Raw genomic sequence first — 18190 nt, 5'->3', positions numbered from 1 at the left:
GCCATGCAAGTGAGAACAAACCGTCTCGCAGCCTGGCAGCGGCTTACTCTGGTGGGCCGCGTGGGGCCCACGGGCTGCCCACCACTGTGCTAGAATCTTTGGGAGCACTTCCCTCCAACTGAGCCTTTTATCAGGCCCAGGTATGTTTTAGCTAGTTAGCTGCCTAGATGGCTTTGCTCTCCTTAAAGAATCCTGTCACAGGTAGATATAAGGGGAGTCAGGGCCAGCCACCCTATGACATATATACATCCATCATACACACTCTCGGGCACTGAGCCATATCACATTCACCTCCTAATATCTCTTTCCCCTCCTCTCGAGCTCTCAAAGACCATCTACCTGGTACCTTTCACATGAGGGTTGAGTTTCCTCTCCCCAGTACTCCATTCTGAGCACCTCCAGTGAAGAGAGTTTTGGGTCAAGGGGGAGCAGCAATGGTGGGAGTCTCCTCTGGGACATGGGACCAGGTGCATTCTTCCTTGTTCTCCACATGGGGTGAAGATTTTCTTCTTGCAACAGAACATGGAAAGGGAGCTACTGGTGGGGATCAGCTGCCAGTTTAGCCAAATGACTCCAAACATGCAGGCTACTCTGTTTTGAGCAACTAATCCCCAAGTCCAGGGGGAAAGAGCAGGAGGGGGCTGGAGATCAGACAGGGTCTCATGGAGGAAAAAGCTTAGCTATGGAAAAAAGAGGGCAGCTGGCAGGAAAGGAGCAGGTTCATTTTTGTCACTCCCTTCATGCTGCTCTCTGCAGCCAGGCAAGCTCGAGAATGTCCACAGGGGATTGGGATGGGCAGGAACGTGGGACTCCACATCCAACATGCAATCCTGCTGTTTGAAATGAACTCTGCAAAGGTAGACGACACTAAGAAATAACAGTGCAGCAGATTTCAAAAGATTGTCTGTTAATTCAAAAGTTTCATGGGGTTTGTGTGTTTTGTCTTAATAGTTGTTGCTCCCTCTTTCCTGTACAGGTTAAGGATTTTTCTGTTGAGACACAGCTTCAACAACATGATAATTTAAACATGGCTTTGGATAGCTGTTACAGTGGCGATAGTGTGGTCATTTTCCCGGGAGAATATAAGGCTGTAAACCTCTCCATGTTAACTGAGGATATTATTATTCAAGGTCAGCAGTGCATTCTACTTACTTTTAACATTACAAATTGTAACTATATAAAGCAGTCCTTCAGATCAGCAATTACTACAAGTAAATAGGGAGGCAGGGGGAACCCACTGTGAATTCTAATGGGATTAGTAACACTGAATCTAAAAACAGACAGAATAAAAGTTGTGCTAGTCACCCTGGTGTAAAAATACTGTGCAACTGAATGCAGTATATAAGGAATTTAGTGATATATTAATTCAGTAAGAATTGTTAGGGCTCCATGTTTGTCACAGAAGTCACGGATTCCATGACCTCTGTGACTTCTGTGGGGGCCAATGTGGCTGACCCCAGGGCCAGCTGCTCAGGTGGCCCTGGGGACAGCCACACTGGCCCCTCCTGGAGCAGCCCCGCAGCCAGCCGCTGCTGGAGTGGCCCTGGGGACAGCCTGAGCAGCAGGCCCCGGATGGCCAGTGCAGCTGCTGCTGGTGGCCCCCGGTGACGGTCCCCAAGCGGCCGGAGTAGCCGCTTCCCCGGGTGGCCCCCAGCAGCCGTCCCCGGTGCAGCCGGTGCTGGAGCTGGCCCCGGCCCCCCCAGCAGCAGCCCCCCCGGGATGACCGCTCCCCATCAGTGGTCCCTTTAAGATTTAGTCAGAGGTATTTATAGTAAAAGTCATGGACACGTCACGGGCCATGAATTTTTGTGTATTGCCCGTGACCGGTCCATGGCTTTTACTAAAAATACTCGTGACTAAATCTTAGCCTTATTCATTGTTAAGAAACCAGTAATGTAGTAGTCTTGTTGATGAATGGCAGCATTCCTAGTTAACAAGTGAATATGGAAGTAGTAAATGTGAGGACTAAAATCTTTTTATATCCTTTTACGACAGGTTAGCAACTAGATTTTTTTTCTTCAGGTTACTCAACTAAGAAACTGAAAATTAAAACCAAAACTCAATAAGTAGCCCTAAAAGTATATGTTCCTCTTCACTGAAGCCTTCTGAAAAATTTTCCTTAGCTTGGCCAACACCAATAATATTGATGCATTTAGTATTGGTATAAGACGACGTCTTGGCCCTAATTTTTAATAGGGTCTAAACTGGCCTGCCAATCATGCATATACAATTCAGTGCAAGTGCAAAATGTCAGGCACAAATTATTTAACTTCAGTTCTGTCATGTACACCTGCAACTGATTTCAGGTGCAAAATTGAAGCTCTAGGTCCTTTTAATTGGAAAAATAATGAATCTGTTTTTGACATTAACAGATTTTTCCTCTCTGTGGTACCCTTAACAGTTTATTTTTAAAGTACTCTCCATCTCATCTTTCAGCACTTGCATGGCTTCCTCTTAAAGTGATGACATTGCATCTAGAAGTACTCTTTTTCATCTGGTAAACCCTTAGATTAGAAGATATCTCTGAGATCCTAGTCAATCCACAACTTGATAGATTTGCACTAGTGTCACACTTGAATAAGCAATAATTAATAGCATTCTGTAAAGTTATTTGGCAACAATCCAGGTGCACTTAAACTTCCTCTTGCATCCCAGTTGTGGACAACTCAAGTTCTAAACTCCCATTCAACCTTCCAGATTATTCCCTAGACTGGTTTCTCTTAAATCTAGTCAGGCCTTCCCTTCAGGAGGGTTTATTTAAAATGGATGAGAAACAGAAGATATGCTAGTAAGTATTCCTCTTACGGCTTACCCAAGCTGGCTAGCTCTGTAACTTCGTGTCATGCTTCTGAGCGATTGTCTACACTGGTCTCCGAAATGGCAGCCTCTGTCCCCAGCCTCTCTGCTTTGCTTGCTTTAGGTGAACAAATGTCTCTGTGATCCTAGGAGTCTTCAGAGCAGATAGGTCTAATGAATGCTCAAGAATGGTGTACGCTGGTAAACATGGGCCATCTTTGCAGTATGAACTGAGATGCTTGTTACCTTTGTCTTCATCAAACTAGCTGTATTGAAATTAAGTCTATTCCTAGATCCTGTCTCATCCGCCTAGACTAAATATGTCCTGTTATATAGCACAGCCAGAGGGCAGCCAGGAGAGTGATAGATGGGAGATATGTAAGCCCCAGGATGATGAGAGCCTTATTCCCTGTAGAGGGAAGAGGGGCTGCTACAGATTAATTAGAGCACCTGAAACCAATTAAGCCAATTAGAGTACCTGAAACCAGTCACCTGATAAACCCCTGCTTCAATCAGACAGTTGGAGGAGTTGAAGCAGAGTGGTTTGGTGTTGGAGCGAAGAACAGTTTGGAGGAGAGCAGTTTGAAGGAGTTGAAGCAGAGAGCAGTTTGGAGAAGTGCTGTGGTGGGCCAGAAAGACCAAGACCCTAGGTAAAGGGAAACCCGGCTTGTGCAGAGCAGAGGGACTCTACAGACACAAGGGGTTGGGAGAAACTTGGCCCAAGCGGAGAGAGGGCAGGAAGCCCCACAAGCTGAAGGGCCGGAGAGGGAAGTAGCCCAGGGGAAGGAATCACTAGTTCAAGTGGTTCACCGCTATCCCTAGGGCCCCTGGGCTGGGACCTGGAGTAGAGGGCGGGCCTGGGTCCCTCCCTCTCCACTCCCTTTTTTTGGGGACACTAGTTGGACAGTTGATACCCCAGTTAAGGGGTGAGAAACGGCGCCCTGAACCCCCACAAGAGGAGAAAGCGTGGGACCCATCATAATAGTGCCGGCAATTTGCCACAGTCCATAATTAATACACGTGTGCACAAACCCTTGGCTCCTGATAATATGTCTTCAACCATTGAGTCATTCATTCAAAACATCCATGAGAAAGGAAACTAAGGCTATGACTACACTACAGATTATGTTGGCAAAGCTTATGTTGCTTAGGGATGTGAATAAATCATCCCCTTGAGCAACGTAAGTTACACTGACATAAGCGCTGGTGTGAACAGCACTATGTCAGCAGAAGAGCTTCTCCCACCAACATAGCTTCTGTCGCTCACGGGGGCTGGAGTAGTTAAGCCAACAGGAGAGCTCTCCCCTGTTGGCTTAGAGCAGGCTCCATTAGAGGGTTTACAGCAGTGCAGCTGCACCTCTGTAAACTCTTAGTGTAGCCGTGCTCTTAATGTTGGCTGCTTTATACCTGTTCCTGGGTTCCTAGTTTGGATTTTTGATTCTACTGGATCAGAGCAAGTTCTCGATTACATCAGGCACTTTGCCTTAATGGGCTTGCCTGTTTTATGCCACAGTATAACCAGATTCCATCACCTTCTCTTTCAAGGTCTTTGAGGAGCTACTTTTGAGTGTAAATAATGTAACCATCACTAACTAAAACACTTATACTACAGTATCATGTATTCTACCTAAATAGTGAACTCTCTGCTAAAGATCACTAACAGGCAACAATATCAGACCACTTCAAAACATCCCTTCAACAAATCTTTGCTGATCCCTTAGATATTTTCTTAAGACAGGCTTTACTGTATAAATAGAACTAATTTTAAATGCAAAATAGGTTAATGTAGCATTATGGTCAGTAAACTCAGAATAGAGAAATAAAGTTAAGGTTCTTTGAGGTGGCCTCGGCCTATTCGAACTTGAGATCTATCAGTTAGTTTCTTAAGGCTACATCAGTGTCCTCTCATAGCAGCAGATGTTCATAGCATGGACTGCAAAAGGCTATGCAGACCCAGCCCTCTCAATTGGCTTTGTTGTTTTCATCCCAAACTATAACTTAGTACATTTGGTAAAACGGTTGTTGCCTTGCACATTTTATTTTTATTTTGGACTTAGAGTTCTAGGATTTTTGATCCCAGCTGATCACACTTCCAAGGATTCTGATAAGAAAGGTGGATTTAAGCAATGTATGTCATTTCCCTCCTGGTTCCTTGAGGCAGACACATGCATTTGCTGTTTGTTCTGCTTACAGTAAGCCTGTTCCCCAAACTGCTGCACTGTGTGCAGAGCCTTCAAATCTCAAGTCTGCACCAGTAAGCAGCAGAGGTTTTATGCCATCCTCATCAAAGAGGCTTTAAAAGCTCAAACCCTGACTCTGATGTTGAATCAGCTGTCCTTTGACTGAATAGAGTAGACCTCTTTTAGTCTCAAAGCCAGGAAAATGAGGAATAAATTCCAAAATAAAGTCAGTTCAAAACAGATCAGGGTCCATGACTGTTATGCCTATGACTTCTACGAGTACTGAAGTCTCGGACGCCAATAACATCAGCTCTGACGTGAACCTTTTTCATATATAGAGGCAGATCTTTTAAGGTCATTCATTGGTGCCAGGAGCTCGCAGATATCTAGTGGTGTTGGAAGCAAAATACACTCCAAATATGAATCATATAGGAGCTCTGCAAATATTCTTTAAATCCTCAGGAATCTCCACTGGTGGAACTTCACAGAACAGGAAGAAGGAAGTTTCATTTCTTTGGGCACATTGCAGAAGTTGACCGTTTGTATAAGACCAAGCTCCGGATACATTTTCTAGAATGGAGCAGTAAGGTGGATTCTAAAAATCTCTTCTGCTGCTGCTTCATGGGTCACTTTCAATTGTTAACAGACAGCACTGCAGCTGCATATTGCATTAACAAATAGAGTTCTCAGAATTTGTCTCCACAGTGATACTTATTTCTCCATGTCTTCAGAACTTCTGTGTTTTGAGCACCAGGCTTATAGAACTAAGATTGAGGAAAGCAAAATAATGTTTTGCTATTTTCACTTGGCATTTGACCAGCATGTTAAATGTGTATCATTATTAGGTCCTGGTTCAGTGCAACATGGCACATGCAATGAAACAAGTAGATCTGGAGAGGGAACAAATTTGGATAACTTAAATTCTTCGAATGATTGCCCATGTCAATTCCAAGTAGGTGTGTGCGCGCCACGTGCACAGTCGTTGGAAGGTTTTTCCTAGTGGTACCTGTCATGTCGGCTGTGGAGCCCCCCGGAGTGACGCATTCATGGCGGTCCCTGCTGACCCGCCACCTCTTCAGTTCCTTCTTACCACCAGTGATGGTCATTGGAGCAGCTTTTCTCTTGCGTTCGCAAGTGATTCTCTAGAGTGGATTCTCTTCTCATCTCTATCTGTAAATAGTTTGTAAAGTTGTAGTTAGTTAAGTTTATGTTGGGGGTTACCCCTCCCTCGCAATCCCATCTCTGGGACTGGGGCATGCCTTGGTCTCAGGGCTTCAAGCAGTGCGGGTCTTGCCTCAGGCCCCTGCCCAAGGGATACCCACATGACTCCTGTCTCAAGTGCCTGGGAGAAGGACACCAGTCCAACAGTAAAATTTGCAGGGGCTTTAAGCCCAGGACCAAAAAGGAGCGGGACTTTCAGCTGAAACTCCTTTTGATGAAGTCAGCCCTTTGCCCTCAGCTAGCCCAGATAGTGTCGGACCCGGGGTTGGGCACTTTGGTGTGTAGTGCACCAGCCTCAGTGTGGGAGGTCATGGCACCGAGAAAGGACTCATTTAAGGAGCCTCTGCACCGCCATTCCCGGCACCGAGAACCAGCTCCAGTATGAGACACCACTCGTAGTCTTCAGTGCCGCACAAAAAGAAGAGAGCGGACAGGGGGCACTCCCCTACTAAGACAGCGGACCAACCTTGGGTCTGTCTATGCTGGCACTATTGACTCTGGCCTCTTGGGGAGATCTGTCGAGTCTGGTCCTGGTGGACTCCCCAGTGCAGGAGGAGCTGGATCTTCCCTTCACGCCAGACACCTTTGAGGCACCAAGGGACCTGATCTCCATGACGGCACAGTATCCTGCCCCGCCAGCTCGTGCTCCGGCACAGACAGTGGTACCGGCGCTCGTCCATCATAGGGGCAAGCCTATGATGCAGCACCATTCCCCGGCACTGTCTAGGTCCGCCCCACCCTGGTCAGGCTCGGACTTCTCCTCAGAAGTGGACTCCTACACATCCCGGCATAGCCAGTCCTGCTCCCAGCACCGCCCGAGGCAGGACAAGGGGCAGCTGGTGCCTATATTGTCCTGGCTGCTGCAGTGTCAGGGGCTGACTCGGTGGCCCTTTTGGACTCCATGGGCCTACCACCAAGCCCAGGGGCCCAGTTCTAGGTCCCTGTCGATGGTATCAGAGGCTCGGATGCCTCCATCGACCTCCTCTGTCACCAGGGAGCCTCCCCGTGATCAGGATGCGGAAGCCCAGACGGAACAAACAGTCAAGACTGGGTACCAACACGGGCGCTGGCACCACAGCGGCTGTGGCACTCAGTACTGCAGCTGCCACCTGCTCCGCTCAATGGGCCTTCACGCAGGTGGATCCCTGTGAGCCGGAGGGTCAGGAAGACCCAATGCCACCAAGGGCATCGTCCTCGTCCTCCCCAGATGATGCGGTGGCAGGGACCTCCACCACATTGCCTGGTATGGACACCAGGGCCCATCAGGACCTACTCAGGAGGATGGCCCAGAACCTGAACTTGCAGGCAGAGGAGGCCTCTGAGGACACGGACCCAATGATGGACATTCTGGCTCTTGAAGGGCCCTTGAGGGTGGCTTTGCCCCTCATTAAAACTATACAAAATACCACCAAGGTGCTGTGGCACACACCCGCCGCCATCCTGCCGAGGGGGTAGAGTGTAAATACTTTGTGCCATTTAAGGGGTACAAACACCTCTTTGCCCACTCCCAGCCTGGGACCTTAGTGGTAGAGGCGGCTAACCACAAGGAGCAACAGGAGCAACCGGGGCCTATGTCCAAGTCCAAGGATGTGAAGAAGCTGGACCTCTGTGGTCGGAAAGTCTACTCCACCGGGGGGCTCCAGCTTCACATAGTGAACCAGCAAGTGGTCCTGAGCCGCTATGCTTATAACTCCTGGAGTTCTCTGGCCAAATTCCAGGAATTGCTCCCAGCTGACTTCTGCTCCAAGTTTGGGGCGGTCCTGGAGGAGGGCAAGGTGGTTGCCAGGACCTCTCTTCAGGTTGCCCTGGACTCAGCAGACTCGGCCACCCACAATATGGCCATTGCCATAGCCATGAGGCACAGCTCTTGGCTGCAGGTCTCAGGGCTCCCGCATGAAGTCCACAATACAATCTAGGACCTGCCCTTTGACTGCTCCGGCCTCTTTGCGGAACAGAGAGACTCAAGGCTTCATACCCTTAAGGGGGGAGGGATAGCTCAGTGGTTTGAGCATTAGCCTGCTAAACCCAGGGTTGTGAGTTCAATCCTTAAGGGGGCCATTTAGGGATCTGGGGCAAAATCAGTACTTGGTCCTGCTAGTGAAGGCAGGGGGCTGGACTTGATGACCTTTCAGGGTCCCTTCCAGTTCTTATAGATAGGTAAGGAGTCGCGGGTGACCCTCAAGTTTATGGGGCTGCACACACCGTTGCCTCATGCTTCTACTCTGCCCCTCCTAGCCAGGACTATAGCAGGAAGTGGGGCAGAAGTATCAGGAGATGCCCATCTCAGTCCTCTTCCGGCCAGGGCCAGGCTAAGCAGCCTTTGAGCTCAAAGCCGAACTTTTGAAGGTGTGCCCGAGGACGGAGCACCAGTTCAATACCTGGATCCTTCCCTCTCCTTTTGTGAGCCATCTATCCCCTTTCTACAGTGTCTGGGCTCAAATAACCTCAGACCACTGGGTCCTGAGCACTGTAGAATTGGGATATTCTCTCCAATTCTGTTCCCTCCCACCGACCTTCCCCGTCCCTCTTCAAGGACCCTTCTCACGAGCAGCTTCTAGTACAGGAGGTACAAACGCTCCTACAGCTCGGGGCGGTAGAGGAGGTTCCTTTGGAGTTCAGATTACTTCTTAATCCCCAACGTCAAGGGTGGGCTTAGGTCCATTTTAGACCTGCGAAACCTCAACAGATTCATAAAGAAATTGAAGTTCCGGATGGTCTCCCTGGCTTCCATCATTCCCTCTCTGGATCCGGGGGATTGGTACGCCACCCTTGATTTGAAGGACGCGTACTTCCACATCTCCATAATCCTGTTTCACAGAAGGTTTCTGCAATTTGTGGTCAGCAACACGTACTACCAGTTCACGGTCCTCCCCTTCGGCATATCAGCGGCCCCCTAGGTGTTGAAGTGCATGGCAGTCGTGGCAGCTTTTCTTCAAAAGCATCAGATACAAGTCTTCCTGTACTTAGATGACTGGCTCACCTCAAGCCCAGGTGGAGGAACACGTGAACCTGGTGCGTGTGATGTTCCTCAGGCTCGGTCTCATTCTCAACGTGGCAAAGTTGACCTTAATTCCCACTCAGAGAATAGAATTAATCGGGGACCTCTTGGACTCCACTCAGGCCAGGGCGTTCCTGCACAAGTCTTGTTTTCTAGCCATGAGCACCATCATAGATGGTTCCCCACCATGATGGCCTAAAATTGCTCGGACATATGGCAGCTTGCCCTTAAGTGGTGCAGCATGTAAGGCTGCAGCTCCGTCCCCTTCACATGTGGCTGGCTCAAAGGAACAGGCCGAACCGGGACCATCTTGACAGACTGGTCACGCTCTCTCCTCGGGTTCTCGAATCCCTCCACTAGTGGCTCGATCCACAAGTAGTTTGTGCAGGAGAACGCTTCTCCAAACCTCAGCCATCGCTCTTACTAGTCTCAGATGCATTGGTGCTGGGGTGGGGTGTGTACATGGGCGACCTCAGGACTCAAGGTCTATGGTCCCAGGCGGAACTATCGCTGCACATCGTCAGGGAGCTGCGTGCAGCGTGTCTAGCTTGCCACACATTTCAGGCCCATCTCCAGGGCAAATGTGTATCGGTGTTGACAGACAATAGGGGACTGGACTCGATGACCTCTCGAGGTCCCTTCCAGTCCTAGAATCTATGAACACCACAGTGATGTTGTATATAAACAAACACGGTGGTGCTTTCTCCTCTCCCCTGTGCCAGGACGCCCTCAGGTTGTGGATCTTTTGCATCGCCCACTCACTACAGTTGGAGGCATGATAGCTGCCGGGCTCACAAAATGAACTGGCCGATCGCCTCAGCAGATCCTTTCATGGCCACGAATGGTCTCTCTGCCCGGATGTCGTCAGCAATATCTTCTAGAGGTGGGGGTCTCCCCAGCTAGACCGGTTTGCAACATGGAACAGGAAGTGCCAGCAGTTCTGCTCCTTTCTGAACCACAGCCCCAGCTTGATCACAGATGCCTCTCTCTTCTCGTGGACGAGGCGCCTGCGGTATGTGTTCCCGCCTTTCCCTCTCGTCCACAAGGTCCTCCTCAAGATCCAGCAGGACAAGGCATTGTTGATTCTCAGAGCCAGCATGACCCCAACACTGGTTCTCCACTCTGTTACACCTCTTGGTGGACATGCCCATGGCCTTGCCCACGATTCCGGACCTCATCATGCAGGACCATGGCCACCTCCAGCACCCCAACCTCCACCTCACAGCATGGAAATTTCATGGCTAAACTCGTTAGAGCTCCAATGCTCCAATTCACTTAGGGAGATTCTCCTTGGCAGTAGAAAGCCCTCCACTCATGCCACTTATCTGGTCAAGCAGAAAAGGTTCTCTATTTGGTCCTCGCAGAAGGGCACCCCTCCCCCGCAGTCTTCAATCCCCTTTATACTGGGCTAGGTACTCTACTTAAAGCAGCAGGGGCTGGCAGTCTCATTGATCAAGGTGCATCTGGCTCTTACTTCCTCTTTCCACCCGGGTGCAGTGGGGCGGTCAGTATTTGCTAACCCCATGGTTAGATGAATCGTGCACGCAGCGCGCACACACCTACTTGGAATGGACATGAGCAACACATCTCTAAGAACATCAATTATGAAAGGTAGGTAACCGTTTTTTATAGGCAAGTCATTCGTTGTAATTAATTTGATACTTAAAAAAAACCCAAAACACCTCACTGAGAAATACTCATTTTAACCCAAATGTTGTAACAGTTAATCAAACAGCAAAAAGGTATTAGCTGCTTTACGTATAGTGTGGAAATAAATGTTTACAGTGCTTTTCTTCTTTCAACTAGGAGCTGGAAAGCCTCAAGAAATTGTGATCGTTTCAGAGCCTACTCATGAGAGTTTTGTGGTATCCAAAGCCCAAAATGTGAAACTAATGCACCTCACTTTAGTACAACAGGGGACTGTTGATGGTATTGTGGTGGTTGAATCTGGTCATATGACTTTTGTAAACTGTATATTGAAATGTGAAGGAACTGGAGTCTGTGTGCTTACTGGAGCTTCTCTGACTATTACAAACAGTGAGATTACTGGAGCTCAGGTGAGTGCATAAATATCAAAAAATAAATTTAATATACAAGCAAGTATAAAATGTTAAAAAAAAAAACACAGGACAAATACTGTTGTTGAATTGCAAGTGGAAATACCTCAAGTTCAAATTCTGTTTTGAAAACTTACATGTAATTTTCAGTTAACTTCCAATTTTCTGTAGCAAATTTGTTTAAACTCTTCAGGGCAGTAGCCTTGTTTTTATTTGTGGTGTTACTAGGGTAGAGTGCTATCCTCACCTATGGAATTAAGTGTTAGCTGGGAGTTGCTTTCCTACTTATTAAAAACCAAACTGAGAATTATTAAGCAATATTTTCATGCTTGGTACTTTTTACATGTAAAACACTGATGTAGTGACTAAAATATACCCCTGAAGATGTAATTTTAAAGTAATAAATGCTAAGCAATGAATAGTGATTCCACTCCACCCTTCATTCCAGTGTGAGCAGGAGTTGCAAGGTCCCATAATTGCATAGTTTTATGGGTTTCCATTCCTCACTATAATAAATTGCAGTGGACCAATTTTGACATCTTATATTCATACGAAATTGCAGAACCACTTTTTACATACTTGACTGTACTCTGAATGCTTTTCCTGTGGCAATCCTTACTTTCAGGATTTAAATTTTTTTGTTTTAACCTACAGGGTGCTGGTGTTGAGCTTCACCCAGGAAGCACAGCCATTTTGGAGGGTAACAAAATTCACCACTGCAATAACTTCAAAACCAGTGAGAGTTCACAGGGTGCCCTAGGTGGAATTAACATTAAGGTAACTAACTGTGCTGTGTTCTCCTAGCAATTGTAACTGACACTTCTATAAAGTAATAGCTGTACTGTTGCAAATGCAGAAGTTAGTGGAAGCTAAAGAAATGAGGAACATCATGTTTATTGTAAAAATTGCATTTCTTTAGTTAAAATTTCTAATTCAAGAATCCAGTGGCTAAGTCCTTGGCTACCAACCATTACTGTGGAATTTCATGAATCCTATCAGGTAACCTCTAGTGTCCCAGCACACTTCTCAACTTTTTAGACACCAAATGTACAGCAGTTACTGAAGTGCTATGCATCAGGGCACTGAGAGCGAACACTGAGTAAGAGCATTTGGTACCTAGGAAAGTGAGAGGCTGGTATGCTGGGCGGTGGAGGTGGTGGTTGGAAGGGCTGTCTTGGAAGGGGTCCCTGTGCCCAGGCTTCTTGTGGGGGATTGGTGGAGTGTCCCTGCTGCATGGGCTTCTTTTGAGGCAGCACAGAAGGGGTGTTTTTTAAGGGGAAAGAGAGGCAGTCCCAAGATCCACTATAGTTTTTAACTTAATCTGCTACCTCATATGTAAGGCTAAGATTTTGTCATGAATATTTTTAGTAAAAGTCACGGACAGGTCACAGGCAATAAAGAAAAATTCACGGAAACCCTAAAAATATCCACGACAAAATTGGAAGTCACTGGGCAGTTGTGGGGACTGTTCAGAGTTCCAGGGTCCCTCTGCCGCCCATGAGGGTACCCTGCAGCTCCCAGCCGCTGCAGGCTGAAGTCACAGAGGTCTTGGGAAGTCATGGAATCCGTGACTTCCGCGACCTCCATGACAAAATCGCAGCCTTACTCATGTGAAAACTACACACTGCAAAATTAATTTGAGTTATCTACACTCAAGTTACTTCTTGAGTTAGCCTAGCTTGAGTGAGTGGCCACATTGCAAAACACTCAAGCTGCTGTGTTCACACTAGCACGGCACTCACTCGTGTGGCACTTAAGATTTCTGAGGTCATATTCTGTGGTTCTTTGTGCTGCAGTAACATGAGCTGCTCCATGACTTTCCCAGTGAATTGTGGGAGAACATGTCTTTCCTTTCTGGGCACACAAAGGAATTGTGGGAAATCAGTAGAAGTTGCCATTTGCGTGGAGTTTGCATTCATTAACTCTCCAGAAAGGTAGTGAGAGCAACTAATGAGTTGAGCTCAATTGAGCTTATACCTCTTAATGGGCCAGACAACTCAACTTAAGCACCATCACACTCAAGTTCACTGCAGTGCAGACAAGCCCTGCATTAGAATTGTACCTCAGGTTAGCTAACTTGAATTAGCAATATACCTTTTTTTCCACTGAAGCGAAGGCCTTGGTGTGAAGAAGTTTCTCTTTATTGCTGCTTCGACTGGTTGTTACACATGATCTCACTTGCTCTACTCAACAGTTAAGAATTTACCCTGAGTTCATGATTTTTTTTTTGTAGGTCCTCTTAGTCAACTTCTGTCACATTTTAGTTCCCATCTGTAAGACTTAGATTAGCCTGTTAGCACATAGTTAACAAAAAACAAACAAACAAAAAAAACTATAGATGATCTGCACAAGAAGGCAGTGCTCATCAATTGTACATGTAATAGCATTTTGCCCATGAGCCAATACAGCTTGTTTTCATAGTTTGACTTAGAAACTAATGGTCCCATCTACTCTGACTACTTGTAGATCACAGGCTTTTGTGTTTCACCAAGTTACTTATGTGTGAAACCCTACAATTTTTTTGACTGAACTAAAGCATATTTTCCATAAAGGCCTCCAATCTTGATTTGAAGCCATCAAGAGATGGCTAGTTGGTCCTGCTAGTGAAGGCAGGGGGCTGGACTCGATGATCTTTCAAGGTCCCTTCCAGTTCTAGGAGATAGGATATCTCCATTAATTTATAAAGGGATGGAGACTGATCTGGTAATCATTGAGACAATTACAATATGGGTTTTGCTGTAGGAGTAAAAATACATACATAAGGAATAAATCAATTTCCTGACATTTAAATTCTCAGCAAAACAGTTTTTCACAGTGTTCTTTTGTAAGTATCTGTACTAAATAGTGAGTTGGACATGGAATAGGTCATGTGTCTTGTGTAGCTGTGCTATCAAACTGCTGAGCAGTACAGGTCTGTCGCATCTTACGTGCATTTAACATGCGCGATTTCAGCTTTACGCGGTCGGGGGGGGGGGGGGGAAGTGCGGGCGATTCCACCAGCATGAGACGTGAATTTGCTGTTCCCACTAAAATATTTTTTGCTTTGGGACTTGACAGCAACAGCATGTCTTTAGGCCTGTGATAAGGTTCTCCCCTATAATAACCCTGGAGGGTTGGCCAAAAAAAGTTTAAATAGTGCGTATGCCCCGGAGTGAGTGTGAGATGGGAGAAGCAAATCTGCTGTTCCCACTGCAGTACTCAGTCCCCCTGTGCCTCTCATACTGTGCGCATCTCGCCGCGCTGAGTGAGATTCTACTGTACTTGTACTGTTTAAAGATACAGTACATATTTTTCGTATAACATGGCCCCTAAACGCAAGCCACCTACTTCATCTGGTGCTCAACCGAAGAAACAGCGATCTGTTCCAACGCTGGAGGAAAAACTGGCTGTGTTGACTTAGACGGTATGTCCATCGCCAACGTGGCGCAAATCTAGCATCTGTGCCATCAAGATTCGAGAGAGAGAAATTTGTCAAGCCGTGGCATCAAGTGCTCCAGTAACTGCTAAGGTGACAAGCCAAGTGCGTGATAAGACTTTAGAGAAGACTGAAAAGGCATTAAACTTATGGCTGGAAGACATGAACCGTAAACGTGTGCCTATCAATGGCAACATGTTGCGAGAAAAGGCTCTTAGCATCTATGCGCTGTTCAAACCTCCCACCGAAAAGGGACAGCCTTCTGATAAGAAGGAATTCAAAGCCAGCCAAGGTTGGCTTAACGGTTTTAGGAACCGCTTCAACCTCAAAAACGTGCAGACTACTGGTGAAGCTGCATCTGCCAATGAGGAGGCTGCAAAAGCCTACCCCGAACAATTAAAGAAAATCATAGAGGAAAGGGGCTATCTTCCAGAACAAGTTTTTAATGCTGACGAGACTGGGCTCGTCTGGAAAAAAATGCCCACCCGCACTTACATTTCGAAATCAGAAAGACAAGCCCCTGGCTTCAAAGCAGCTAAAGACCGTGTTGCTTTGTGGCAATGCGACTGGGCATTTAATAAAGCCGGGCTTGCTCTACAGGGCTGCAAATGGGAGGGATAGCTCAGTGGTTTGAGCATTGGCCTGCTAAACCCAGGGTTGTGAGTTCAATCCTTGAGGGGGCCACTTAGGGATCTGGGGCAATCAGTATTGGTCCTGCTAGTGAAGGCAGGGGGCTGGACTCTATGACCTTTCAGGGTCCCTTCCAGTTCTATGAGATAGGTATATCTCCATATAAAAATAAATAAATCCCCATGCCCTAAAAGGCAAGAACAAAAATCTCCTGCCTGTGTTCTGGCAATCAAATAAAAAGGCTTGGGTGACGGCAGCATTATTTCTGGATTGGTTCCACAAGTGTTTCATTCTGGAGGTCAACCAGTATCTTGAAGAGAAAGGACTTGACTTTAAAGTGTTGCTGATCGTAGACAATGCTCCTGGCCACCCTGAGGCACTCCGGTTTGCGCATAACGACGTTGAAGTCGTCTTTCTCCCCCCCAATACCACCTCCATCCTCCAACCTCTCAACCAAGGCGTCATTAGCTGTTTCAAGGCCACGTACACGAGGCTTACATTCTCACAGATCCTTACCGCTATGGATGATGATCCCAATGTTAATGTGATGGAGTGTTGGAAGTCCTTCAACATTGCGGATTGCATCACTTATATTGAACAGGCAATGGATGCAATCAAGCCTGAAACAGTCAATGCATGTTGGCGAAACCTATGGGACTGCGTGAATGATTTTAAGGGTTTCCCGACCATTGACAAAGAAGTGAAACTCATTGTTCAGGTGGCCAGGCAAGTGAGTGGTGATGGCTTCATCGACATCCTCGAGGAAGAAATTGAGGAATTAATTGAGGGCCATAGAGAAACACTGACTAACTAAGAGTTAGAGGAACTGATAAAATCGTCTACAGAAGATGACGACGAACAGGAAGAGCCAGGAAGTTGGAATCTTCATAAATTTTCTGAAGTGTTCCAACCAGCGAAACACTTGAATGATTTAATTTCTGAATATGATCCTTCTATGGAACGAAGCCTCAAAATCACACGTTGTATTACGGATGATTTGAGACCGTACCAAGAAATGTTTGAGGAGCTCAAGAGACAACAGTGACAGTTGCCAATCACCATGTTTTTAAAGAAAAAACAACCAGCAGCAGAGCCTACACAATCAACTTCTCGAGCTGAACCAGAGCCAACCACTTCGTCTACGACTCGCTCTCCGTCACCCAAGCCTGGCGATTCAATGATCGTGTTGTCAGGGGAAGAGGAAGACTAATCATTGGAGTGTGTACAGTACAAGACTAGCAAGAATATACAGGATGACCGGTGACTGTTCAGGTTTACAGTACTGTACTGCTTTCATTTTTTATTCTTTCGTTCTTCCATCTGTTATGTTATTAAAAATACTGTAAAATTATATTTTGCATAGGTAGTCTTTATATACTGTACTGTACATTGCTGTGTATGATACATAGTACTGTACAGAGTGGTATACACAACTGTACTTTATGGGTGATTTAAGGGATTTTCAAGGGTCATTTTGACTATATGCGATTTTCGCTTCACACGCTGACTGCGGAACGTAACCCCAGCATAAGATGCTACAGACCTGTATTAGGATTTCAGTCAGAAAATGGAAGATTGACAATTTCAGTCCCATTGTGAACTGCTGCTAGGGCAGCAGAGCTGGCTATGGTGAATGGATTGCACGCTACTAGTTATACTATACTTTGTGAAAGATACTTGCTTAAATATAGTAACAGTAGAAAGTGGGAAGCTTCAAAGGATGTTAGATCAAATTTCAATAAATTGAAACTGTAGTCTTAGTACTAAAATCAGTAGTTTTAAAAGTTAAAATGTATTTGCTAAGTCTTTTCAGATTTGAATTAGGTTGCTCCTTTTAACAGTTATGAGAGAATCTAAAAATCTGAGATAAGGCATTGTCATTTTGAGAGGAATACTTAGAACTATAAAGGAAAGTGAGTTTCTTTTGAATGTGAACAGTGCAAGCATTCTTTTATGCCATGTTTAAGTGTGTAAGAGCACAATGCACCCTTCAAAACTAGTTTGTTTTGAATCTTTAACAGGTTGTTCCTGTCCCTAAACTGAAGATGAAAAATAATCACATTTATAGTAACAATGGTTATGGAGTGACCATCCTTCAGCCTATGGACCAACTCTCTACTACAGGAGGGATACTGGAATTTACTGCATCGGGAGATGCAGAGGAAGATATGCTTTCCAAACTAATGCATGAATTGAGCCTAGAGATGAGTAGTAACACACTAGATGATATCAAGGGTCTCAGCATAGTTAATAGTTAAACATGCATTTGATGTATGTTTTGGTATATAAAAATTGTTTGATTAAAGCAACAGTACTCCAAGTTGAAGACTGTTAGTCTTAAATGCTTCTTTGAATTAATGTTATGGAAAATGACTAGAGTTGCCCTTTGTGCTTTGTTAACTTTTAGAGCATCTAACTCTAACACACACCTTCAGTCCTGGGTTACAGTGTGTGTCCTTTGACTTAATAGTTTAAACTGGGAACAGATATTTTTCCTCTCAGCAGGCTAGGAAAGGTCATTTTATAACACTGAACAACAGCCTAATGTCTACAGTAGTTTGATCCTTAGTTTCTCCACTGTTACTACCACTGGTAGAACTGCACTGGCAATAACAGTTGAGCACTAATGTAGAACACCCTTACATAGTCATTATCCAGACCTACTCTGAGTAGGATTAGACAACTCTGACTAAAATGCCAGTGCTAACTTATGCACAGTGACCCTTCTATTGTGGTTACTATCAGTAGAGCTGCACGAGAAAATGTAGATAATGGAAAATCTCTTACCTGGTAATTTTCTTTCTGCTAGCAGTCTCTTCCACAATTCTGCTACATATGGGCTATTTCCCTCCTGGCTGCAGTTTGCAGAGGCATTTAAAAGCTGCGCTAGCTA

At 46.0% G+C, this 18190-nt stretch overlaps 1 protein-coding gene across 1 annotated transcript in view; it reads left to right on the top strand.

Annotated features, from left to right (window-relative positions):
- Positions 1 to 17555, top strand: part of LOC112113452 (testicular spindle-associated protein SHCBP1L) — a 58538-nt gene extending 40983 nt beyond the window's left edge. Inside the window, 4 exon segments of the mRNA XM_026656011.1 lie at positions 977 to 1130; positions 11002 to 11252; positions 11907 to 12029; positions 17319 to 17555. Of these exon segments, the coding sequence (XP_026511796.1) occupies positions 977 to 1130; positions 11002 to 11252; positions 11907 to 12029; positions 17319 to 17555 (765 nt within the window).
- Positions 17556 to 18190: the final 635 nt, after the last annotated feature.

Source organism: Terrapene carolina, unplaced genomic scaffold (assembly GCF_002925995.2).
Source record: "Terrapene carolina triunguis isolate 2854851 unplaced genomic scaffold, T_m_triunguis-2.0 Scaffold211, whole genome shotgun sequence".
In the NCBI taxonomy this organism is placed as follows: Eukaryota; Metazoa; Chordata; order Testudines; family Emydidae; genus Terrapene; species Terrapene triunguis.
This window is presented reverse-complemented; position numbering and strand designations above follow the sequence as displayed.